Source organism: Balaenoptera acutorostrata, chromosome 4 (genome assembly GCF_949987535.1).
Source record: "Balaenoptera acutorostrata chromosome 4, mBalAcu1.1, whole genome shotgun sequence".
Classification (NCBI taxonomy): Eukaryota; Metazoa; Chordata; class Mammalia; order Artiodactyla; family Balaenopteridae; genus Balaenoptera; species Balaenoptera acutorostrata.
Window position 1 is genome coordinate 42,475,441 of NC_080067.1, and position 25,969 is coordinate 42,501,409.

A 25,969-nucleotide genomic window follows, 5' to 3' on the forward strand; every position below is an offset into this window, starting at 1 on the left:
GTTTGGGTTCTGAAACCCTGTTAATATTGTCAGTGGTGCTGTCAATTATCATGAAATTATCAAAATAGTAAAAAACAAATCTCCATTTACCTCTATCTATCCCTACGTTTCCCCAAATCATAATAACCTCATATGGATTGATAGCTTGAATACAAGTGGAATTTAAGTGATTTAAATCAGGGGTCAGCCAACTTTTTCTGTGAAGGACCAGACAGTAAAAATTTTAGGCTTTGTGGCTAGGAGGCAAAATTGAGGGTATTATGTTACTATTTATATAACAGGACGGGAAATAAAAATCTACAATTTTATTGCCAAATGTGAAATAATTATTTAGCAGAATTTTTTGTAATAAAGTGTATGAATGAGAAGAATGTAATTCTTCAGGGAGGGTAGCATTAAACTTAATTGAGGTTCAAAGGTAGTGTTCTCTATTATCAAAATTGATTATAAACATTCATCTGTTATTCCTGGTTTGTAATTAGATTTTAAATAGTTCATCTTTCAAAATGCTTTTTTTACAGCGATAGGTACTGCTGAATAGTATCACAATCCATGAACACATGATTTTAATTGAACATTGTAATTGCTTGGAATACATTTATAAAATTCTATTAGATTCTTTTCTTGACGTTTGTCTTTTAGTTATTACATTGCAGATTAATCACTTTCATTTGGAGTGGAAGCTCCTCAATTGCACAGTTGAATGGGTTTGGAAATATGGAAGTTTTCTTTGCACTTGCATCGAGGTTGGAAAAATACTAGAGGAGCTTTAGTTTGAGCTTGGAAAATATACTTCTTGAAGATGTGTGGGAATGGAGGTCTTGCATTTGTTTTAACTTTTGACAGGACGGGAAGTATATAAAGCAGCTTGACATTACTCTGTGACCCAAACAATGTTAGTTGTTTTTGAGGTGACTTTAATGCCGTGTAAGTTTTGCATGTAAACGTTGTGCGGCCTTGTAATTTTTGGTTGAATTCATTAGAAAACGTCATTAAGTCTACACCTAAAGCTAATTTCCAAAGCCATTGATGTTCACTAAAAGTGGTTTAGGGCAGTTCTTTTCATTTCATTTCCTTTCTTATGAAAAATCACAATAAAACTTTACCACTGTTAAGACATCAAAGTGCTGTGTGTATTAGAGAGATCAGGATATTCAGCTTCTATTTCTGTCAAAAATTCACAAAACTGACAATGGACAAGTCCACAAGAGTAAATGAGGTTCACTGGTTCAATTACACATGATACATTCAAATATTTTCACAAAGTATTTGCTGATGAATAATACAGTGAATAATCATAGGCTTTAAATTGTCACGTAGGCTTACATTTTTACAAGCTTTGTAAATTTGTCCAACTAAACATCGTTTGGTTCTGTACCTATTTTTAACCACCATCCTATGTAACTTATCTTAGCAGGTTCCATATCAGCTGGTACTGAATTAGTGTTTCCTCAGTTTTCTTGAAAATATGCTCATGTTCTACATAGACTACTCACAGAGGGCAGTAATTCTTCAGTCACTTCAAATTTAGTGCTGATTCAAAATTATTTGCCTTGTCTTTGACTGTTGATGATACTCCCTCTGTCCTCAACTTTCAAGTGACTGTTCTTGCTGAAAGGCTAATAGTTTGTTTTTTTTTTTTAAACATCTTTATTGAAGTATAATTGCCTTACAATGGTGTGTTAGCTTCTGCTTTATAACAAAGTGAATCAGTTATACATATACAATATGTTCCCATTTCTCCTCCCTCTTGCATCTCCCTCCCTCCCACCCTCCCCATCCCACCCCTCTAGGTGGTCACAAAGCACCGAGCTGATCTCCCTGTGCTATGCGGCTGCTTCCCACTAGTTATCTGTTTTACATTTGGTAGTGTATATATGTCCATGACACTCTCTTACCCTGTCACATCTCACGCCACCCCCTCCCCATATCCTCAAGTCCATTCTCTAGTAGGTCTGTGTCTTTATTCCCGTCTTGCCACTAGGTTCTTCGTGGCCTTTTTTTTTTTTTTCTCCCTTAGATTCCATATATATGTGTTAGCATACTGTATTTGTTTTTCTCTTTCTGACTTACTTCACTCTGTATGACAGACTCTAACTCCATCCACCTCATTACAAATACCTCCATTTCATTTCTTTTTATGGCTGAGTAATATTCCATTGTATATATGTGCCACATCTTCTTTATCCATTCATCTGTCGATGGACATTTAGGTTGCTTCCATGTCCTGGCTATTGTAAATAGAGCTGCAATGAACATTTTGGTACATGACTCTTTTTGACCTATGGTTTTCTCAGGGTATATGCCCAGTAGTGGGATTGCTGGGTCGTATGGTAGTTCTATTTGTAGTTTTTTAAGGAACCTCCATACTGTTCTCCATAGTGGCTGTATCAATTTACATTCCCACCAACAGTGCAAGAGTGTTCCCTTTCCTCCACACCCTCTCCAGCATTTATTGTTTCTAGATTTTTTGATGATGGCCATTCTGACCGGTGTGAGATGGTATCTCATTGTAGTTTTGATTTGCATTTCTCTAATGATTAATGATGTTGAGCATTCTTTCATGTGTCTGTAGGCCATCTGTATATCTTCTTTGGAGAAATGTCTATTTAGGTCTTCTGCCCATTTTTGGATTGGGTTGTTCGTTTTTTTGTTATTGAGCTGCATGAGCTGCTTGTAAATCTTGGAGATTAATCATTTGTCAGTTGCTTCATTTGCAAATATTTTCTCCCATTCTGAGGGTTGTCTTTTGGTCTTGTTTATGGTTTCCTTTGCTGTGCAAAAGCTTTTCAGTTTCATTAGGTCCCATTTGTTTATTTGTGTTCTTATTTCCATTTCTCTGGGAGCTGGGTCAAAAAGAATCTTGCTGTGATGTATGTCATAGAGTGTTCTGCCTATGTTTTCCTCTAAGAGTTTGATAGTGTCTGCCCTTACACTTAGGTCTTTAATCCATTTTGAGTTTATTTTTGTGCATGGTGTCAGGGAGTGTTCTAATTTCATACTTTTACATGTACCTGTCCAATTTTCCCAGCACCACTTATTGAAGAGGCTGTCTTTTCTCCACTGTATATGCTTGCCTCCTTTATCAAAGATAAGGTGACCATATGTGTGTGGGTTTATCTCTGGGCTTTCTATCCTGTTCCATTGATCTATATTTCTGTTTTTGTGCCAGTACCAAACTGTCTTGATTACTGAAGCTTTGTAATATAGTCTGAAGTCAGGGAGCCTGATTCCCCCAGCTCCATTTTTCGTTCTCAAGATTGCTTTGGCTATTCGGGGTCTTTTGTATTTCCATACAAATTGTGAAATTTTTTGTTCTAGTTCTGTGAAAAATAAGGCTAATAGTTTTAATAAGTATTTTTTTCTCCAGACACATTCCTTTGCCTGCTGCAGGCAAAGATGATTTAATCAACTCAATCGTTAAACGGCTTTCATTGATTGGCTAACAAACACAGCCCTAAGAAACTCATTTGTATTTTTTATTTTTGTGAAGAAACTCAGCTGTGATGAGTTATTCCCTTTTAAATTTTCTAATTTTTTCTGACTCTTGCTTTCCTGTGTGTTGGAAATATTGTGAAGGCTGCTTAGTTTGGTAGTGTCAACATATATTGTATTCATTCAGCATGGCTATAGTGTCATTGTATAATAAACACAATGCATTGCCATTTAATTTGATAAAATAATCTACACTCCATGTGCCTTACAAGCATGTCATTTGAAGTCTTCCTCTCTCTTCTTTTCTGGTTTTGACATGATTGGTATACAACTGGTATTAAAACAAAAATTAAATGTCACATTACAGCAATTTATGAAGCTCTTGAAACTCTGTTGAGTTATACTGCATCACTGTGATTTTCGTGCTCTGAGCAGCAGTGCAAACCAGAGAGAGTACCACATATGATCTCTGTTGTGACAACTCAGCTGCTGTTGTAGCCCTAAAGCAGCCATAAAAATAGATACAAGAATGAGTGTGGTTGTGTTGCAACAAAACTTTAAGTATTGACACGAAAATGAACTTCAATAATTTTCACATATCACAAAATATTTTTATTTTTTCCAACCATTTAAGGCTATAAAAATTATTCTGACTCGTGTGCTGTACAAAAACAGGTGGCAGGCTGGTTTTGGCCCATGGGCCACAGTTTGTTGACCCCTGATTTGGACTTTCGGCTCAAGAGAATAGTTGGCAATTCTTTAAATTCTCTATTGGCCGACAAATACTACTATTAAATATCTGGTGGAAAGTGCCTATGAATTCAGTGTTAGTTTTTATTTTATGCAGGTGAATATAAAACCATTTATGGTAAGAAAATAACTCCTAGAAGACTCTTCTTTTGTCCTTTCACCTTATATGAACTACAGAAAACAAAAGTTTTTCTTATATGCAAGGCTATTTCAAGCCTTTAGGACTTACCACAAACCATTCCCTCCTGTGTACATGTAACTTGTCTTCACTGAGCTTAGATTCTATTAGAAAAGACTAAAGTAAACAAACATAGATTATGTGGCACTGTTGTGTAGCTTCTGTAATCAGTGGAACTCTGGAAAACCAGGTTATGAAAATGATCAGGAGTTAAGACTGCTATATCATGGTATCAGTATACTTAATATACAGGCACTGGCACCACCATCACCACCAGCACTGCTGCCACTGGACTTGAATTCCATTGCTACTATCACCTAGAATAATCTTTGTATTCTTGTCTTTAATTTACTCTTGATTCAAAGTTCCTGGGATAATCCCGGGCTTCCTATATTTGCATTACTTTGGATTCATAGCTCACCTAAATGGAATAGTATTCAAATTCTGGGTAGCTTGGAATGCATGAGAAATAGACTGAAGAAGGGTGTAGTGAGTGAGCATAACAGTGAAATAAAATGAAGGAAGAATTCCCTGACCTTCTACACTAGATCTTATATTCCTATTATTCTATCTTATAGGTTCCTGTATTATTTCTTCACAGTACTTTTTAATGTTATGCATGTCACAGTTACTAATTTATATATTTGTGTGTAAGTTGTGTGTGTTTCATACCTATCTGTAAATTCCTTGCAACCCTTGCAATCTGCTTTGTTCATATTTGTATCCCTGATACCTAGCACAGAATTTGACCCAAAGGTTGTGCTCAGTAATAATGAATGACTAAATGATGTAGGTAGGAGGGTCAAATCATGATGGCTTCAATGGAAAGGCATGGAAGAGTTTTGAGCAGGGGAATGATGTGATCCATATTTATGATTAGACTGTCTCTTTTGGGGTAGGTGGATGGTAGGGAAACAACAGTGGAAGTGAGGAAAATAATTAGGAGGGAATTAAGACAGACTATGCCAGAGGTGATGGTAGGTCAACTAGGATGGTGACAATTGATAAGTAGAGAGAAATAGTTTCTATGGTTATTTAAGAGGTAGAAGCAATAGGACTTAGTGGCAGATTACCTATGGAGAGAGAGAGAGAAGAAAATAAAGAGGTTGATTCCTAGGTTTTTGGCTTGAGGATAAATGATGTGACTCCTTTTTGAAATAAGAAATATTGAAAAGAATCAGATTTGAAGGAGGAACTTAAGAGTTCTTTTTTGGGCCAATTGAGTATAAATTTTTGTTTTTGATTTTTGAGGCATCCAAATAGAGATGTCAAATAGATAGCTGGATGAATGGATCTGGAGCTTCTGAAGACTATGTGATTTTTATTGTTGCTGTTATTGTTATTTACCTATGGGTTGCTATTAATGCAGTGCATGAGGGCAAGATTGATTGGGAAGAAAGTATAGGACAAGATGAGGGCCTAGGACCAAGCCTTGAGGAGCTCTAACCTTTGATGGCTGGCAAAAGGAACATGAACCTACAAAGGAGACTTGAATCATTTTTTGAAAAAAGGTTAGAAACCTGAATGATGTAATATCATAGAAGACAAGTGAGGAGAGAGTGTGCAGGAGGGAGAGTTTGCCAGTTTCAAATGCTCCTGAGAAGTGTATAAAGACAAGGATGATACAATGGCCTTTGGACTTGGTAACATGGAGAAACCGCTGATGACTTTAGCAAGAGAAAATTTTGGATGTGTTAGGAGGTAGGAATGTGGAGACATAGTGTCTATGTAGTCTTTCAAAAAGTTTGAGGGAAGCAGAGAAGTAAGTAGGATGGTAGCTGAGGAGTCCAGCTCCAGGCCAAAATTCTATGTGTGATCTTTTAGACCCAATCATAAAGCATTCTTGTTCCTAGCCCAGGGGCTTCCATTCAGAGCCCTCCTTATTTGCAATCTGAAGTACTTTTCTGTACTTTGATTCAGTACTTTTCCATTCCTAGTCCTTCCCCCTTTCCCTCCCTATGGTTCACTGGTCCATAAAGAGGCAAGAGCCTTTTGCTCTGGGTTCTTCAGCAGTGAGACAACCATTCTCCCTTTCACCTCCTCCCACCCCCCCGCCACCTGCACCCCCTCCTCGCCCCAATGCATCCACCTGACCCTCGCCCATGCTGTTCTTTGAGGGAAAAATGGAACATTAGGCTCTTTTTTGCCTCTTGGTTGCACTGTTATAAGAAAGTAAATAAAGCTTTGATTGTTACTTTCAGTTTGACTCATTGTCCTAACTCACAGCCTTAACCCCTGATTGCTCCACAGCAGCAGTACAGGGTGGGAGAAAGAGAACAGATAATTGAAAGAGTATAAAGTCCTTGAAGAAGCTAGAGGAGCTGATTCCAGAGGCCTTGCGGCTGGAATGGCCTTTGTTCAAAGGAATCTCAAGCATCACCTCTATGAAATATTTCCTGGACTCTGCTGTCCACAGTTTCTACCTTTTCCCCACCCTCTTAGTCCCCCAAGAAACACTCTCATGAAATTAGAATTCTAATGTAGCATTTATAATGCTTTGTTGGGCTATTTCCTTCTCTGCTTTTCCTAATGAGACCTTCCAATTCTAATTTTGTGAACATTAGCTAATGTTAGTGATATGTAAATAAATTGTTTTAGTTAACCATATCCCAAGACCTGAATACTTTTCTCTTTAATGTGTAGTTTTGGGAAAGTTAGAGTTTGATTGACATTGAACACCAAGAATCTATACTTAGCAAAAAGCTTCATGTGGTAACAAAGCAGAAGGTTTACTTAAACAAATAATTAACTTGGGGAATGGATACAGACATAGAAGCCACGTAAAATAAGTACTGAATGTGTAAGCGCTAGACTGTGGAGAATTTTCTGTAAGGGCAACACAGTTGACCTTGGTAGCCACAGATTAATATTCTCTCTGTTCAAAGGGAGCCTGTGTTGCATGCGAGAATTTGTAATTTTCATGTGTCATGATATTAAGGCATATGTGCAGGATGATGTTCAGGAGTCATGTCACTTAGCTGGTGAATGAGACCATTTGACTGCTCAGCATTTTATCTCAGAGTGGCTTTGTTTCCTTCTGATCTTAATGATTTGAGTAATGCTCATGAAGAGTCTGCATAGTAATAATGATGTTGATAATAATTAGTAATTTATGCTAAGAGTAATCTGCCAAGCACTTTACATGCATTATTACATTCACAACTTAGGGTACTTGGAAGTTTCTAGGACTTATTTATTGAATGCAAGGAGTGACTGTATGTTTAGAAATGTAAGAAATTATTATGAATATAGTAGAAGGGAGTTTGGTTCTAGTACAGTAAATGTATAGAATTTGAAGATGTATCAAGGAAGCGGAAGACTGTTTTAGGTAGATGAATGCAGGAGCAAAAAAGAAATCATAGAAATGATAATGGACTGGTCTGAGAAGAGGTATATTTTGGATAGTAGTAGAAAATTATTAGCCAGATATTATAGGTTGTAAAGCAGACAGAGACATGAACTTGGGGTTTGAAGACATTAATGTTAGGGAGAAGAGTGCTGGAGGAATTTTGGTGTGAAGTGCTAGGAACCAAAACTAATGTAGAGTGGGAAGGAAGGGAATGTGGCAGAACTTGGACCAATCTGGATCAATTATTGAAGGGCTTACCATTTCCATTTATCTCATGCATTATGGACATAACTATGTCCATTAGCTCTATTCCAGTTTCACATTCTCCAATGCTAAATTTAATTCATCTGTATCTTATATATTCATGTATCAAATTTAGAAAGATTCTATTAGTATTAAACACTGTAGAGAGTTTAAAGATGGACAGAAATGTACACTGAGTCTTTAAAGCGAACGCTGACGGTAACAGGCATGTACACAGATAATTTATGGATCTTTTTCAAGGGTAGAGAGAACAGGGAATGTGTGGGTTCAGTATAGACCTAGCCTTATTTTATCTAATACAGCAGGCAGCATTTCTATTGAAAAAGAAAAAGTATGAGCTTTGGATCCAGATAGAGCAATTTTGGCCATCTTAGCAAGTTACTATCTTGCCTTAAGTAAGTTACTCTACTCTAAGCAGATCTTTTATTTACAAAATGAGGATAATGTACTACTCCATAGAGCTGCTGTGAGGATTCTTTTTAAAAAATACTTAAAAAAAATTAGACCAACAGTAATGTGTTTTCATGGAAGAAATTTTGGAAAACACATAAGGAAAGCATTAGAATGAACATAAAAATCAGTCAGAATCCATTGTTAAATATTCTTAACATTTTAGTTTGTGAGCTTTCAGTTACACGTAGATACAAACACATATGTACTCATATTATACACATGCATGTATAAAACTTTTCTTTTAACAACTATAACATCATACCATACTGTAATAGGCTCTTTTTAAAAACTCAATATGCCATAAGAGCATTTTCATGGAAATATACAACTACACCATAATTTTTAATGGTATATGGTTTTCTGTTGTATGGATATTATCATGTTTTATTTCACAGTTTGCCATTATTGGGCATTTAATTTATTCCAAGTTTGTTGTTGTTGTTACTTGTCTTATATTAAATACAATGGAGTGATTAGTATCTTGTGACTCTTAACACTGGGTTAAGCCCAGAGATGTAGAACCTTCAGGTCAAAGGCTTTATGTATATTATTGAAAATGTGGAACATTTCCTCTTGTCCTCTGGAAAACTTGTACTATTTTCTGCTCTCACGGGTAGCATATGAGGGTCCTGATTCCCCATACCTTTGCCAGCACTACAAACATTATCATTTGTTTTCATCTTTGCTTGTTTCCTAGATGAAAAATGGCATTTAGTTTTATCTTGCAGATCTGTGCACTATAATATTTCCCTGAATGTTTGTTAGCCATTTATACAGATTTTTCTTTTTGTGAATATTGTGAGAATTCAATGAGATTATAAGTGTAAATGACCAGGCTCAGCACCTGGTATGTATTAGTCTATCATTAAGGGTCAGTGTTCTTTTTTACTTAAATCCTTACCCCTTTGCAGCTTCTTTCCCAATCATAGTTCTAGTAGGAGAATACTGTAAAATCTTGTTTCATTGTTAAAGTTATTGCTTTTACAGATAGACAGTAATAAATTCTCTCTTGATTAAAATTTGGGCAGTGAACTTGGGCTGCCTGGCTTCACATCTGCCTTTTAATAGCTGAGCGGTATACTGTGTGATCTGCTTCACCTCTCTAAGCCTCAGTTATCTCATCTATAAAGTAGGGATAATAATTTTATCTCTTTATAATAAAGTTATAAGGGTTAAATGAGCTAACTGATGTAAAGCACTTACTACAGCGCTTGGCATATACTGTTCAGTATTTCCTCAGAGGTGGAATCTCTAAGAAGGTCAGTTTACTTAGATAATATGATCAAAGATTTAAGTGCTGAGAAGTGCAAAGAGATCTTTAGGAAATGGCAAATTGTTAGATTTGAGGAGACTCTTGAATTATAGGCTGAGGAGTTTATTTTGATTCACTAAGCAAAGAAAGAATTTTAGTACTGTAGTTTTATTTCCTAGCACTGTTAGGTGCTTACCAGATTAAAATCATACCTTAGTTTTTTGTTTCCTTTTAGAGTATCAGTGTAGTTACAAAGGAGAACATCAGAGGGAAGAGAAAAAGCATCAAAAGACTTCAGTAATTGAATAATCAATTTCTGAGTTATTGGAAGTTTGCTTTTCTTAGGAAAAATATACATGTGTTGCACTTTCTCTCAGTTTTAGCAGCTGAAGACATTAGTAGAATACTTACATGTATTTATTATCTTCTATTTAGAATTGTTTACTTTGTTATGTATAGGTAGATACTGCTTGTAGGGAGCTGTAGGAACATTATTTTATGATAATGAACTTCCTTGAAAGTAGAAATTTATATTTAATTGTATTTAAATATTATAAATGATAACTCTACTTTATATTTAAATACAAATTTATATTTATGCAAATGTAATAAATATATAAATTTAAATTATTTAGGCTTAAGTACTGGAGAAGAAATATACTGGTTTATTTCCCCTTTTAAAAATTGTTTACCCCAGTCCTCCATGTGAAATAAACATAACATAAAATTCATAAATGATTTTTAAATCTAATGATCAATTATTCATTTTTAAAACCTAGTTTTTTTTTTATTGAAGTATAGTTGATTTTCTATATATATATAAAATATATATATTCTTTTTCAGATTATTTTCCATTATAGGTTATTACAAGATACTGAATATAGTTCCCTGTGCTATACAGTTGGTCCTTGTTTATCTATTTTATATATAGTAGTGTGTATCCGTTAATCCCAAATTCCAAATTTATCCCTCTCCCCCTTTCCCCACCAAAGGCAATTTTAGATTTGGAGAGTATAGGGGAAAGTGGGACTATGGAGGGTAAATAAGAGGTAGCTTGGAATTTGCATATGTATATTCATCTAACCATACATGTTGGTCATCTTTTGTCCCCCAGCTTACTTCCTTTCAGTCTGTATTCTGCTTCTGGCCATTGCTTCAGCAAACAGCTGTGTGGAGGTGTGGTCTGACCATGCCTCACTCAGCTTTATCACTTATCTCCTGCCTTCTGCCCTGGGCTTCCTGTTGTAGTATGGGAAGGCAGTCTGAAGTGCTAGGGAGTTAACACTCTGGGGGGCAAACTTGAGCTGGGGGATAAATACTTCTCTCTTGCAATTTCAGACAATTATGAGACACATAGTTCTTCAGAGGATCTTCAGCAAGACTGAGTTCCCTCCCCAAAGCATAACAGAAGCATAACAGCTTAATAACACATGCTTGGTTTAGTTGTTCCTCTTTCCCTATTTCATTCTTCCAGGTCCTTGTCTTCTGAACTCGGTGGGGTCATTCTCCCAAATAAACCACTTGCCTGCAAGTCCTTGTCTCAGACCCTGCTTTTTGGGAGAACTAAAGCTAAATGATGAACACATTTCAGATGTATTTCAGAATTTTAAGGAGAATAGACAGCTTCTATTTTTTTGAGCACCACTGATGTGCCAGGTTCTATATTTTTTTAAAGAATAAAGATTAATTTTAATTTCCATTAAATTAACACATACATACAGTTTAAGAGGTCAGTAGCACAACATGGTATAATTAAACAATAATCCCCTGTTGTCTCCCTGACTGCTGTTATCCCACTTTGCAGAGGCAGGCAAGTTTAATTCTTGGCAGAATCTCTCCATTGTTCTAAATATCATCAATTTGTCAATTTCAGGCATTATTTATTAAAAGCCTATAATGCTGGATGACATTTTAGTTGTTTTACAGTCCCCACCCCACCTGTTCTACCATCTTATAATTATTTTTTATTGAATTATGACCCGTGTTTACATTAATATGACTATATAAATATCATTCATTGATGATCCAAGTACTATGGCTCCTTGTATACGTTTTTGTTTCCTAGAGTATGTAACCATTTCTCATGCCTTTTTTTTTTTTTGTATTTCCTGTCCCAGGCTCAGCCAGGCCTGCTGTAGAACTGTCACTCTGGGACTTCCTTCCCCCTTCCTCTTGGGACTGTTTCTCTTCACGACTCTTCTATGATGTTTTCCCATTTCCTGGATTAAATGTCCTCCACTTTGTTAGTTTACTTCCTAATTTTTTGATCATCTGTTCAATAACATCTTAAACAAGGATGGATGAATGGAAGTCAAAACATAACATAACATAAAATTCATAAATGATTTTAAAATCTAATGATCAGTTATTCTTTTTTTATATCCTAGTTTTATTTAGAATAAGAAATCAAACAACTCAAATGTCTAACACTAATGGATATGTTAACCTATTGTACATCTATGAACAGAATAGTATGTAAACAGTAAAACTATTATATGTAAATATATTTATTGACATCTGAGAAGCTGTTTTTATAATATATAATTAAGTAGTGAAAAAATCTAAGCTATGTACTTAACAAATCAACGATGATTCCATATTTGTAAGAAAAAAGTGTGTTTGTGTGTACACATACGAAGGGAAGAAAAAACTAAAATACGTTGAGGTATTATCTTGGCTGGTGGGATTTCAGGTGATTTTTATTTTCTTCTTCATTAGAACCAGATGTGATTTTGAATTTTTCTATAATAAGCATTTATTATTTGTGGGACTGCTAGTCCACATGGCACCTTTGTGCGTACTAGGAAAAGCTGTCCCTTCTGGTGGTTGCAGTACCACACCAGGATGCACTGCTTGGCCAGGACATACAGCTTTTAGCTTCTACTGCCCCATTAGGTTTTCCTTTCTTCGCCACATCCCCCCCGCCCCATACTAAACAACAGGCACAACAGTACATGATAGTCCAGAAAACTTACCTAATAAAAATTATTTAAAATTAAAGACTAAAAGAAATATGACCTTTTAATACATCTACTCTGGGCAGGCTACTCTCCTTACTTGACCTCTAACAGGTCATGTGGGACCTTTGGGCTTGCTCTTCCTGCCTCTTCTTTTCTGCTTACCAACTCTGCTCAAAGGCAGTCAGTCCTTCAGGATCCAGATAAAATTACCCCTCCTCGTTTAAATATTTCCCAACCATTCTAACACATATGGCAATTTCTCCTTCTTCTGAACTTCTCTTGAACCTAGGTCAGGAACATGGACTGAAGGGAGTGGTGATGAATAGGTTGTACCTCACTTGCTAACTGCAGACAACTGGCAGTGACTCCTTAGAGCACAGTGTTTAGAAAGATTCTTGAGCTACATTTGGCCTCAGTGGGAAAGAAGATTGTCATTGATTATGAACCTTAGTGCTGCATGTGGAAATAGCAGATAAGTAGCATGTTCACATGCAGTTTCACTGCCTGGCTTGGATGTTAACTATTTCATGCATTAGTCTTGGTTTGAGAATACGGTTGTCACAATACAGTTTAAACATCCAAAGTACTTTTTGTTGATGATATTTGTTTATTTTTGTTATCCACTCAGAATTTAACACGGAGCCTAGGTATGAGGGTGCTCAATAAATATATTTCTGTTGCTCTTCCTTCATTTTTGATGTTCCAGGTCTCTTTCTAGTATAATTTCCCTTGGTCTGAAGCACTTCCTTTAGCAATTCTGTTAGATCAGATATACTTGTGATGAATTCTGTTAGTTTTTCTACATCTGAGACTGTTGTCTAGAGCATAACTTTAAAAATATTGAAATCTCTTTTCTGTCCCATGTAGGCCCTTTCTGTGACATGCAGAACTTCTTTACCTGAATAACTGTAAATAACTCATGATACATACCAACTTAATGTTCACCTTTCCATTGGAATAAGCTCAGTGTGTATCATAAGTCCTCAGCTGTTTAATATGTTCAGTTTAAACTTGTCCTGATGTAATGGATGCTCACTAATATTTGTAAAACTAATTAAAGAATCTTAGAACAGTACACATAAAGTTCAGTAACCATAGTACTTGTCTGTGCATATGATTTATGAGTTCTAGAGCAGAATTTATTGCAAATAATAATCAGTCAGATCAATAACTACTTGTTAAAAACAAGTGTCTGAAAACTACCATTGTGAACTGTGGTAACCAAAGAATATACACTTAGATCCACTAATTTGCAAGATATTTTCCAGTCGGGGGAAAATGCTGAGAATTCTAACCAAACCTAGTAAGTTAAAACTAAGAATTCTAGTTTGGAACTTAGTGGTGATAGTCTGTGTTTTTGTTACTGGAGTTAAAATGTAAAAAAATCAGGTAATTAAGAAATTATTTTTGCTTCTTTTCAGTGTACTTTTTAATTCTGCCTCCTTTCAAAGAGATCAGGATAGAAGAATGTTCTTATGTCAAGATATACATGGTATTTTTATTGGATGCTAGCCATTGGGCCAAGCTCTTTATGCATTTATTTGAAAAGTAGACTGACTTTCATTTATAGGTGTTACAGTTGAAACAGATTTTAAGGTGGCTAAAAAAGCTAACATCTGTAAAGATGTTTCTTGATTTTGAAAGTAGAATACAGTCCATTATTTAGTCTGTCATATTGAATGAGTAATTATTGAGTGACTTATATATGCATGCCGATTATCTTTTTAATCCTTGATTTGAACTTAAGAATGGCAAATTAGAGAAAGTATATATCCTGCCAAAGTTATTTAATTAAGTAGAAGAGTTGGAATTTGAACCAGGTTTTTCTTAGATTTATAGTATTACCAAAGTTTTCATTCATAACGTTTGATACATAACAGAAAAAGGTCTTATACATGTGAAAATTTATCAATTATAATTTGAGATAGGAGATGTATATATTTTTATAACTCAGGCTTTTAAAAACTTTGACTGCCATTATAAAAAAAAACAGCTCACATAGATTTTTGCTTTATGAGAAAGAGTACAAAATTAACTGTAATCTTATCTCTTATAGCTGTAGAAAACTGCAGCATACTAATCTTTTAAAAGTGAATAATATGCTTAGTTCATAACCAAAATACCTGTAAAAATTTTTATTACTTAAGAGTTAAACTCTGTTTTTCATAATTATTGTATATGTGTGTATTTTATGTGGGTTAATACATATATCAATACATTACTGGTTATAAATACATTTAATCTTTTATTTCTTGGTCAGTGAAATGAGACATTAATGCTACTTTATTTAGTTACATGTATTATAGTTTCTATTTTATAACTAAATACTCACTGTATTTTGGCTTGCTTTATGAAATAGTTTTGGATTATATTTATTTTGTTACTTTTCTACTTCCCACCCAAAAAACTTAGTTTTCTTTTGGATGTCTTTTGTTTATTTAATATGTTGTAAAATATTACTTTTATAAGTAAATTCATAATAGATTTTAGATTGATTTAATAGGGAATGAAGAGAAAAATTTGCTTTTACTAGGAGAAGCAAGTGATTAAAATTTTTTTTCTAAGGTAATAGTTTGACAATTTTGATACAAAATATTGAGAGAAAGGAGAATGCCATCATCAAAAGGAATGCCGTTTTTTCAAAATAAATATCATTATTAATTGTGGCTCCTTGACCAGATTCCGTTAGACCATTATAAAACCTGAATGATCACTTTGGTGTAATTTGTTCTCATATTAAAAAAAAAAAAAGTTGATCCTTTCCTAGTAAGATCAGATCTAAAAAATCTTAGTCTATTTGTTTAGAAATTTCTTAAGATTATATAAGCTTTTTAATAGCAACAATTTCCAGATTTAGAGCATGCTTCCTTCGGCAAAATGATGAAATCTGTTTGCCACAAAGGTAAATCAGTAGCTTTATTTTAATTTTTTTTCTTGCCTGCCATGGTATGATTGATGTATGGCATCTTCTTACTGGAAGGAGAACTAACGTTGACACTGACAGGTGCCACAAGGTTTATTTAGGACAACCTCAGTCTTCTCCCAGTTAGTTTCAAAATGTCTGCCTCATACATGTTGAGCCACTGAATTTCCTGCTTTAAAGCCTCGTGTTATGCCAACATTACTATCTGTGCTGCCTCAACTACAAATTGGATGAACAGCCCGTGACACTTTTTCAATATTATTACATTAAACCAAGTGGATTTTGATTGATAACCTAATATTCAACTAATGCAAAACATCAATCATGGCAAGTATATTAATTATTTAATATTGCAGTCTAATTCAGAAATCGATGTGCTGCATGAGGGGAAGGGAAACTCATGGTTCCCAGAAGATTTAAGACAGGGAATGATTAAAAAAAGACCTGCTGTACTCCTGTGTGTTAGTTCGATACAAATCTTTATTCATTTGCCAATAATCTCTTCCCATTTTCCACTTCAGGACCATTTTATCAGTTTTGAGACCTATAATTGAATTAAGTCTGCTTTCAGCACAGAGCAAAAGGAGTTGCACAAATATTGATGAAGTCATGACAGGGACAACCCAAGAGACAGACCACTAAAGAGGACAGGCTTTATACCATTTGTTGCAAGATCCTTCTATCAATGTCTTGAATCTTGCCTCTCTATTTTAAAAAAATTCATTAAGAGTTTTGGAACCACTCTTAAGACTTTTATATTTAAATACCTATCATAATAACAGATTTCTATAGCACATTACAATTTATAGTGTACTTTCATATACATGATCTTGCTTATTTTTTCACAGCAACCCTATGTGTTAGGTAAAACAAGTGTTAAGAAATCTTCACATCATAGGTGAACAATTTGAGCTTCAGAGAATTTGGATTATTACCCAAGCTCATTCAACAATTTTGCTTCTAGAACCAGGATTATACATCATGCTGTCTAATGTAGTATTTATGTACTCATGATGCTTTATCTGCATTGTTTTGAGGTGGCAACTCTTCCTTGTCTTTCTGCCCAAAGTAAGACTAAATAAAGAAAACTGGTTTTCACGAAGAACTTGTTGAAACTTTGGTGTCCCAATCTATGATACATATTAAGCTTTACAAACATGCAAACCTTCGGGATATAAATGAAAATTTCTTGATCTATTGTATCTTTTACTAGAAGAGAATGGCCTTTTTTAATGTATGTATATAGCAAAATATATACATATCAAAATATATATATATGAAGGGGGAAGTGGCTTAAATATATCTTGTCATTAAAGTCACTACCCCAACTTTCTTTTGATTCATGTTTGCCTGGTTATATCTTTTACTATCTCTTTTTTGGAAACCTTTCTGGATCCTTTTTGTTTTTTGTCTCTTGTAAATCACACATTGCTAGATTTGTTTCATACCCAATCTAAGAATCTTCTCTGGCATTTTTTTTTTAATTTATTTATTTTTGGCTGCGTTGGATCTTCGCTGCTGCATGCGGGCTTTCTCTAGTTGAGGGAAGCAGGGGGCTACTCTTCGTTGCAGTGCACGGGCTTCTCATTGCAGTGGCTTCTCTTGTTGCGGAGCACAGGCTCTAGGTGCGTGGGCTTCAGTAGCTCTGGCGCGCGGGGTCTAGAGCACAGGCTCAGTAGTTGTGACACACGGGCTTAGTTGCTCCGCGGCACGTGGGATCTTCCCTGACCAGGGTTCGAACCCATGTACCCTGCATTGGCAGGCTGATTCTTAACCACTGTGCCACCAGGGAAGTCCCTTCTCTGGCATTTAAATTCTAGATTGTTAGGTGACCTTTCTTTAGTTTTCTTTTTAGTCACTGATTACTAAGATTACAATAATTACTATGTACTATGCCAGCCTTTACTTGCTTTATATTCTTGCTTCTTCCTGATTTTATTTCTCTTCTTATTGCATTACATTCCTAAGAACTTTTGAATTTCCTGAGACTATGTATGCTGAAAATTGCTTTATTTTTCCTTTAATGTAAATAACAGTTTATTCGCTAAATATAAATTCTAGGTTTACAGTTCTTTTTCCTTTTTAAACACTTTCTCTTAGAAGTTAATATGCCATTGTCTAGCATTAGTGTTAAGAAGTCTGATGTCAGTGCTAGTCTTCCTTTATGGAGGGGTATGCTTTTTCTTTCTGGAAACTTTTAGTCTTTTCTCTTGATCTATAATATTACAGTCTTAATTATCCTTATATTATGCTTTGCTGTGGATTTTTCTTTAGCTGTCCTGTTCACTGCTGTATGTACCCTTTCAATCTAAGATTTGAATATTTCTATATCTAGGAAATTTTTGTCATTATTTCTTCAAATACTTCTTTTTTATTTTGTCTTTGCATTCCTTCTAGGATTCTTATTATATAGATGTTCATACTTCTACTCCTGTTCTTAATTTTATCTCTTGTTTGTTCTGTCTTTCATACCATTCCTATACCTTCTGGGAGAGCTCTTCTACCCCGTGTTCCAGCTCACTAATATATTCTTGGTCTGTAGCTATTGTGCTTTCAATTCATCCTCTGAGTTTCTAACTATTGTATTTCTAATACTCATTATCTCATGTTGATTCTTTTTCATAACTGTTTTTCATATTTAATTTCTAAAAATCTTCCCTTTGAATATGATATTATATTCTTGCTCGATCTATTTTCTCTGGATGAGGTCGCTTTCTTTGTTGTTTTTCTGTTCCTGTGCCTACACACCTCAAAGATCTTAAAAAATCTTCCTTGTGGGTTTCTTTTATTTTCTTGCAACATTCAGCTGCCTTGGCTATTAATTTTAATCTAAGGAGAAAAGGGTGAAAGTCTAGGCTCTGGCTTGTGCTCCTCCAGGTTAATTGTTCTACTCTGGCCTCAGTCAACCACTTTTCCATTGTGTCCTCCTACTTTATCAAAAACAACCCAAAACAAAACAAAGCGAAACAACCACCTACCACCCACCACACACATACATACAGCTCCCAAAACTATTCTTCCAAACAGCGACTCACTGTTGCAGTTGCCTTCTTTGAGTGGTTTGGAGCTGGGTAGGACCACCCAGAGACCTGGGATGGTTGCTACTGACTATCTAAGCTTGTCTTAATGATGGTTAGATGTCAGACTCTTATTAGTTGAATACATACTCTGATTCAGGCACTCCATTAGATGCTGGGATATAAAAATTAGAAAGATGTAATTCATGTCCTCAAGGAGTTTTCATTTTAGTTGTTGTCAATGGGAAAGTAAATACGTATTTATAATAAAGTGTGAGAACTTCGTGATGTGAACACATGGGAAGAGTTCAGTACCTCATTTGTGAGGAAAAGAGGTTTCCCCAGTGGAGGTTTTGTTTAGGTTGAGTTCTGAAGAATGTTTTTATATTTTAGATAGATGAGGAGGATTAGAGGAGTCTGGGACAAAAGGAACATCTCAGGTAGAAAGAGTGAGTGGTTCAGTGATGATTAAAGCAAGGTTAGTTGTTTGTTATGGCTGTTGCTGCCACTTTCCATGTGATAATAGCTTTGGCAAAATAACAGAGGGAATTAGTAAACTGGAGTGTAGTAGTATATTGTGAATTTTAAGAAGGGAATTGACATGATCAAGCTTACATTTTACAAAGATCTTAATGTATTATGAAGAATGAATTGACATGGGGCAAGGCAGGGGTCACCGAGACCCATTAAGAAGCTTTGCAGTCATCAGGGAGAGAAAAGATAATGGCCTAAAATAAGACATAGCTGTGAAGACAGAAAGAAGTGGTTAAATCTAAGTGATAATTAAGGACGTTGGATAGCCAAGACCTTGTGGTTGATTACATTTGTTTACGTTTGGTAGCGAAGGAAAGGGGCATGTGTCACGGATGATGCCTAGTTTTCTTTCAGGCATGCCATTCAAAATGCATATATCCTAGAATTATTTAATTTAAAGAATCACTTGGAAACATAACAAAGCAATACCTAGCCAACCTTTCCTTCCTCCCTCCCTTTCTCCCTCTCCCGCTTTCTCCCCCACCCTGTTCTCCCCCCTTCCTCCCTCCCCCTTCCTCCCTCCCCCTTCCTCCCTCCCTCCCTCCCTCCCTTCCTTCCTTCCTTCCTTCCTTTCTTTCTTTTTCTTATCCTTGACTCCAAAATGCAAATAACTCAGAAAACTGGGAAATTTTCCCTAAGTTTGTGACGAAGTCAGTTGACAACAAAACCTACCCTGAGATGAGGCTGTTTATAGTCTTTGTTTATCCCACTTTGTGTGGACATTCATATGTTTCTTTCAGAATTATTAATATGTATGATGATGAGATGCTTCTTCAAGCCTTGCTGTCAGTGTTTTATGACATACACTATATGTACCTTATTACCTTTCTTAAAATCCAAAATACTCTAATGAAGCATGTCTAACCCCAGTGGTTTTAGATAATGAATTATGGACTTGTACTTTGAATCTGAGCATATTTGTTCTTTTATATTGCAGCATTATTTTCTAATAAGAACCATGATGTGACAATGTAGCCATGGGGGAAAAATTAAATAGATGTGTATTATATAGTATAAATATACTTGGCTCCAAGATAGATTGCCAAGTTCAGGTACAAAACAGTGTGTATAGTATGCTTCTGTTTGGGTTAAAAAAAAGAAGAAGAAGAGAAACACACACACACACACAGAAGCATGCACACACATGCATAGACTATCTTTGGAAGGACAAACAAATAACTAATATCAGTGCTTGAGAACTGGGAGTCACTGATAGGAAGAAGATTTAATTTTATTGTAGACTGTATACATATACATACATACATATTACACTGTCAGATGTCTCACTATATGTATTATTCTTTTTGTTTAAATTTTAAATTGCACAAATGGTTATATGAGAATTTCCTTGTGAAAACTTAAAGATTCATCTGACTTCTAGCTCCAACAAATACATTAATTTTATAATAATAAAGGTAAAAATAATTATTTATGTAGCTATTGGCCTTCTCTGACACCTTGTTACAATTTATTTCTGTCATTTTTCATTAGGACTGCATCCAGAGAATAAGTTTCAGAAATCCTTAAATTTTTAAATGTTGAATATATAGCATTGCCAGAAGCAGAAAGCAGAAGAGAGAATGGCTAAAGATGAGTACTAATCAGTAGACAGTGGAATTTATTCCCAGGATGCCAGACTGGGCAGTGAGAGCAAAGGTTGGAAGCCATGAGTATAGTTTTCAAGCAGTAGAGCCAAAGGGAAAAGATAGGGAAATTTGAAAAGATTGTATAGCAAGACAAAGGAAACAGAAGTAAGTAGAGTTTTGGCAAAAAAAAAAAAAAAAAAAAAAAAAAATGGAGACAAAATAAAGAGAAAAGAAATAAAATTGGGGCCCCTTCAGAGAAAGAAAGAGGTATGGGGAAAAGATTAAACATCACGAATGCAGTACTGTTGCTGGATGTTTCATAATTATTTTCTGCAATGTGGTAGAAGTATAATTTTATGTTAAAACAAATAAGGCGTGATGTTAATGATGGAATTCAAATACTGCTTGTTGGAGTGAGAAAAGTCAAAGTCCATTTGTCACTGATAAATTAGCATTGACCAAAATCAGGAAAAATATCTCACTATTGCCATATTTCACCAAATGTGTATTTAAATTATCTTTGCTACTTGCACAGTTATTTGTATTTTTAGTTTCATCAGCACTCTTTTTTAAAGTGAAAAGCAAGAAATTAAATACTTAAAATATATTGTGGTATTTGATGTTTGTGTTTCCATTGGTGGTTTTTTTGCTTTTAAATATTACAATAGTCTTAGGTTCTGATTTGTAGTGGGCACTAAGTTGATAAAATTAATGGTAGGAAAAAATTTAAGATTGATTTATTTAACTATGTACTCACAAACATTCTTTTTGTGGCTATTTTTTATATAAAAATGCACCTATTGATGGATGGATATTTGATAAAGCAAATGTAGTAAAATGTCAATTGTAGACTCCAGATGGGGGATAGAATCTGTATGTTTGAACATTTTCATAATAAACATTGAAAAAACATAAACTCTAATGAAAAAGCTAATGTAAAATAAAGACAGTGTGCAAATAGTAAATAACATATTTGATTTCTTTTTTGTTCTCCACTGACTTTGAAAAGTCTGAAACATTCTTTCTACTAGACGAATATCAGTTTTAGCGGTAGTACTACTATTAGATATAAATAAATTATCTGTTCCGTAAGGAAATTGTTTTGTCCTTAAAAACAATGTTATTATGAACATTAGGAAAGATATATGAAAAAATTATAAGGGTTTATAAAATATTTTTGAGGTAAACATAAGTTATAGCAGACAAGTGTTTAACAACTATTTTAAACTTTTATTCTTCTATTTTAGGGAATCTGGAAACATCAAAGCTGGATTAGAACATCTGGTAAGTTCTAATTTTCTCTTGAACATTTGCATCATCTTTGATATCTGCATTCTAAATGAACACTTTTGAATGAGCTTTGAATACCTTGTATTGAGAAAGTCAACCATTTCCCAAAGGGTCAGCTTACTGTTATTACGTGAAGGCACTTACATTTTCATTTATCTTATCATTTCAAGGGAATTAAAATTTTTTTTAAATTACTTTTTTCTGATGTAGAGATGAAATAAAATGGATGACAGTCCTTGGATTGATGATTGCTTTAATTATAAAGAAAAGTGTTTGGTGTAGAATTTTTGGCAAATCTTGATCTGACAAAAACAAGCTTGTGTTTTAAGAAAAACACAATCAAATATTGCATGCATAAATATGGTATGTTTTAGCAATTTAACTGCTTTGAAAGAAGTGCACAGCTTTGTTTTTCCTGATGTCTTTGCTTTATGAATAGTGCATTGGTTTAAACTACAGTCAGTTTTAGAATATAAAATAATTGAGATGCAAAATTTTTTGTTTAAGTAAACATTTTTAAAGCAAGTAAAATTCCAACTGAGTTAACATTAAAATCTGTCAATTGATCAGAAAATTGGAAAAACTGTTGTATTATACCAGGTCCAAAATTCATTGAGCTCACCACATTGAGTGTTCATTACAACATTAAGTAGTTCATTTAAACAGAGCATTATAAAGTCATGCTCTGGTTTCTGGTCAAATCCAAATGTTGAATAATTAATGATAGAGATTCTTTTGTAAATACAATCTAAGTACTTTTTTAATGCAAGACTTCATTCGTATATCATATTGTAGCTTTGTTAACTATTAATGTGCTTTTGTTCTGCTCCCACAAAGCAAACAGTAGCAAGAGGCAGCTTCATTTTTATTTATAGTAGTTTTAGAGTTAGAAAGGATTTTTGGTTTTTCTTTCAATAGCTAAAGGAAACTGAGGAAACCTAGACTTTTTAAAAATGATAAAATCATCCTAAAAATTATAGATTAATTATTAAAAGCAGAATATAATAAACTAGTTAGAAAAATTGAAGTATATATATTTGTCCAGATTAGAAGTAATTAAATAATATTGTTATTCTCATTATTAAAAATTATTTCTTGAATCCCTGTTTATCACTTCATAGTGGCACATGATATTTAGGACATACATATGGACATCAGAATAAAAATATTAATCTAAGATATCTAATGCCAGTATCAATTGGCAGCTTATAACAAGGAAGTACAGCTAACATAGTTCTAAAATGAGCTGTCTTTTATACTTCTCTTGTAAATTACTATTTAATAAAAAAACTGTATATTTACTTGGTTCATATTCATCAGTAGATGAGTTAGATTCTTTTTTTTTGTTTAAATTCCATATTTTTTTAATACTCACTAGTATGAACTTATATTCAGTGACAATTTCATGCATTTATACTCTACTTATAATCTTATGCAGCAGTGGTTTTCTAACTGCCTTGGGCTGCCAGGAATTCTCCCCAAAACAGGTGGCACTCCAGACTTCCACTGCCCACTTTAGCCAGAATAGTTCCCACTTTTAGTTATTTTGTATACTTTTAAACTTTTAAAATAAGATTTCCTCTGAACAAAGAATTCTTCAGCTAAAAGTATTTAGAAACCTTTTCCATTTTTGACTCTGAGTTATATTTCATTTTATCTGGGTCATATACATCAAATGTATTTCAAAGATAATGCATTTTAGGGATGAGAGAGCCATGATTAGTACAACAGGTAGTGGAAGTAGATGATTTTAATACATTTTACTTAAGTCATTCAAATTCTGTAACTTGACATTGTAAAATTGACCCACTGACTGAACTGTTAATAATATGAATACATGAATACATATTATCACATATATACACATATATATTGCTTTGTACACTAATAATATTCAGTAAAGTCAATGATATTCTTTATAACTGCCTAAGAAGGAAGTGAACTTAAGAATTCATTGGTTGAGCACAAAGAAACCTGTCTGTCTAGCAACTGTGGGCTCCTTAGGTTTGGTCTCTCCCCTTTCCAGCTGAACAGAAACTTATAACCTTTGTCTTCTAGCACACGTACCCCTTCTTTGAATTGGCTGTATACCAAATACAATTAAAGTATAGATTCTAATAGATTGATTTTTAAAAATATATAGTGTAACATTAAAATGAGAAAAACATCCCACACATTTGGAGTTAATTTCTTCTTTATGTACCCTTCTTGTCTTTTCAAATTTATCTGGATTATCATAGAAAATTAGCATTGTTCTAAGAGAGGGTAAAAGACAGTACAAATTTAAATGAGTTAAGAAAAATGGCATGCAGTGTATTTGTCACCAGAACACATATATGGTTGCACAGTCTTTGTACTCTGTTTATGGGCTCTTCTTGGTATATATAGTTATCTGGAACAAGTGTGGGTGTATGGAGAAAAGAATAAGATAGGTGGACTCTGTTTCCCTGGAACCTCTTCAAGGGCCGATTCATTTATTTGTCACAATCTCTCAAGCCCTTGATTCAGTCTTTATTCTGTCATTCTTTTCTATGTTGCCAACTTTTCCTGGGAACTGTCCAGCATGTCATTCTTAGCTTAAATTTCTTACAGTTTACTCCCCAATACCATTTTATTTTTCTTCTCACAAACTTGTGTACTACCCATAAAGTCTATGTCTGTTTAAAATTCTAGACAGAACTTTTGAAGGTTGGTGCCCCGTCATCCATTTATGATTCTTGCCTAATGATTGCAAAATTGAGATTTTTCCAGCTCTACCACTCCCCCTATATTTAGCAGCCAGCATTCCATTATAAGGAAAAGCCCATCCTTCTTTCTTATTTTATTTACTTATTGTGAGCAAAGACTCATGACTAGGTTATTATCAGTTACTTTTCTTATTTATTTTGACACTCAGGTTGTCACAGATTTGTTCAGAGAATCTTCTTTAAAGATGGTTTCTGGGTCCTTTCAACATACTCCCATTTTTTTTTTTTTTTTTTTTTTAAGCACATCCTCATTTTCTGACACAACAAGGTGTTTCAGGCTTATCTTATACCTTCCCTGTCCCACTCCCAGACTCAGCCATTTCTTCAAATTACCCTATTCCATTTTAGAGGAAAATGGTATTTTAGGAATCAAGGTCTGGACATGTGATATGCTCATTGTCTCTGGGATTTCATTACTTCTAGGACCTTTCAGTGCTAGATTAGATAGTTAAATAGAGGTAGGTAGGTAAGTAGAAAAATATTTTTAAGAACGTGTGAGTCATACTGATACCTCCAATTTCAATCCATACCACAGAATTCTTCCTTGTCCTCCCCCATTTCATATTTGTATTTCCCTTTATATAAAGTGAGAACCTGGACTCCTAACAACACTAATACATTTACCCATTTGCTCAATCATATAATATACATAAAATAATTCCAGTACAACTATACATTTTGAAAATAAACTTAAATAAAAGATTTCAAGATTTATTTGTAGTTCTTTTTCCCCTTGAGTGTAGTTTATTCCTTTGAAATATAGTGGCGTTCATTTGTTTCCATTTGCATTCAATTTTAGGTGCCTTTGTTCCCATTCTTGTAGATTTAATTATGTTTGAATATCTATAATGTTAACATGCTTCCAGAAGTCAAAATATGATACACAATAGTATCGTCAGAGAGGTGTCACTCCCTTCCTTTCTAGCTGTTCTCTATTCCTTGCAGGTAGCATATTTTATTAACTTCTTGTTTATCCTTCCTGTGCTTTTTGTAAGATTATGTGTATATATATGTATATGCATATGTGTATGTATTCCTATTTCCTGTTTCTTATAAAAAGCATATTGTAAGGAATTCCCTGGAGGTACAGTGGTTAGGACTCTGTGCTTCCACTGCCAGGGGCCCAGGTTTGAACCTTGGTTGGGGAACTAAGATTCTGCAAGCCGTGCAGCACAGCCAAAAAATAAACAAATAAATAATTTTTTTTAAAGCATGTTGTGTATACTTTTT

The 25,969-nt window shown here is 34.4% G+C and overlaps 1 protein-coding gene across 4 annotated transcripts in view; it reads left to right on the plus strand.

Annotated features, from left to right (window-relative positions):
- The window catches only part of RSRC1 (arginine and serine rich coiled-coil 1), a 428,398-nt gene that overhangs the window by 177,476 nt on the left and 224,953 nt on the right, over positions 1 to 25,969 (plus strand). For all 4 annotated transcript variants that reach the window (XM_057545926.1, XM_007164842.3, XM_057545927.1 and 1 more), the window contains one exon: positions 21,950 to 21,986. In XM_057545926.1, coding sequence (XP_057401909.1) covers positions 21,950 to 21,986 — 37 coding nt within the window. The remainder of the gene's footprint in view (positions 1 to 21,949; positions 21,987 to 25,969) is intronic.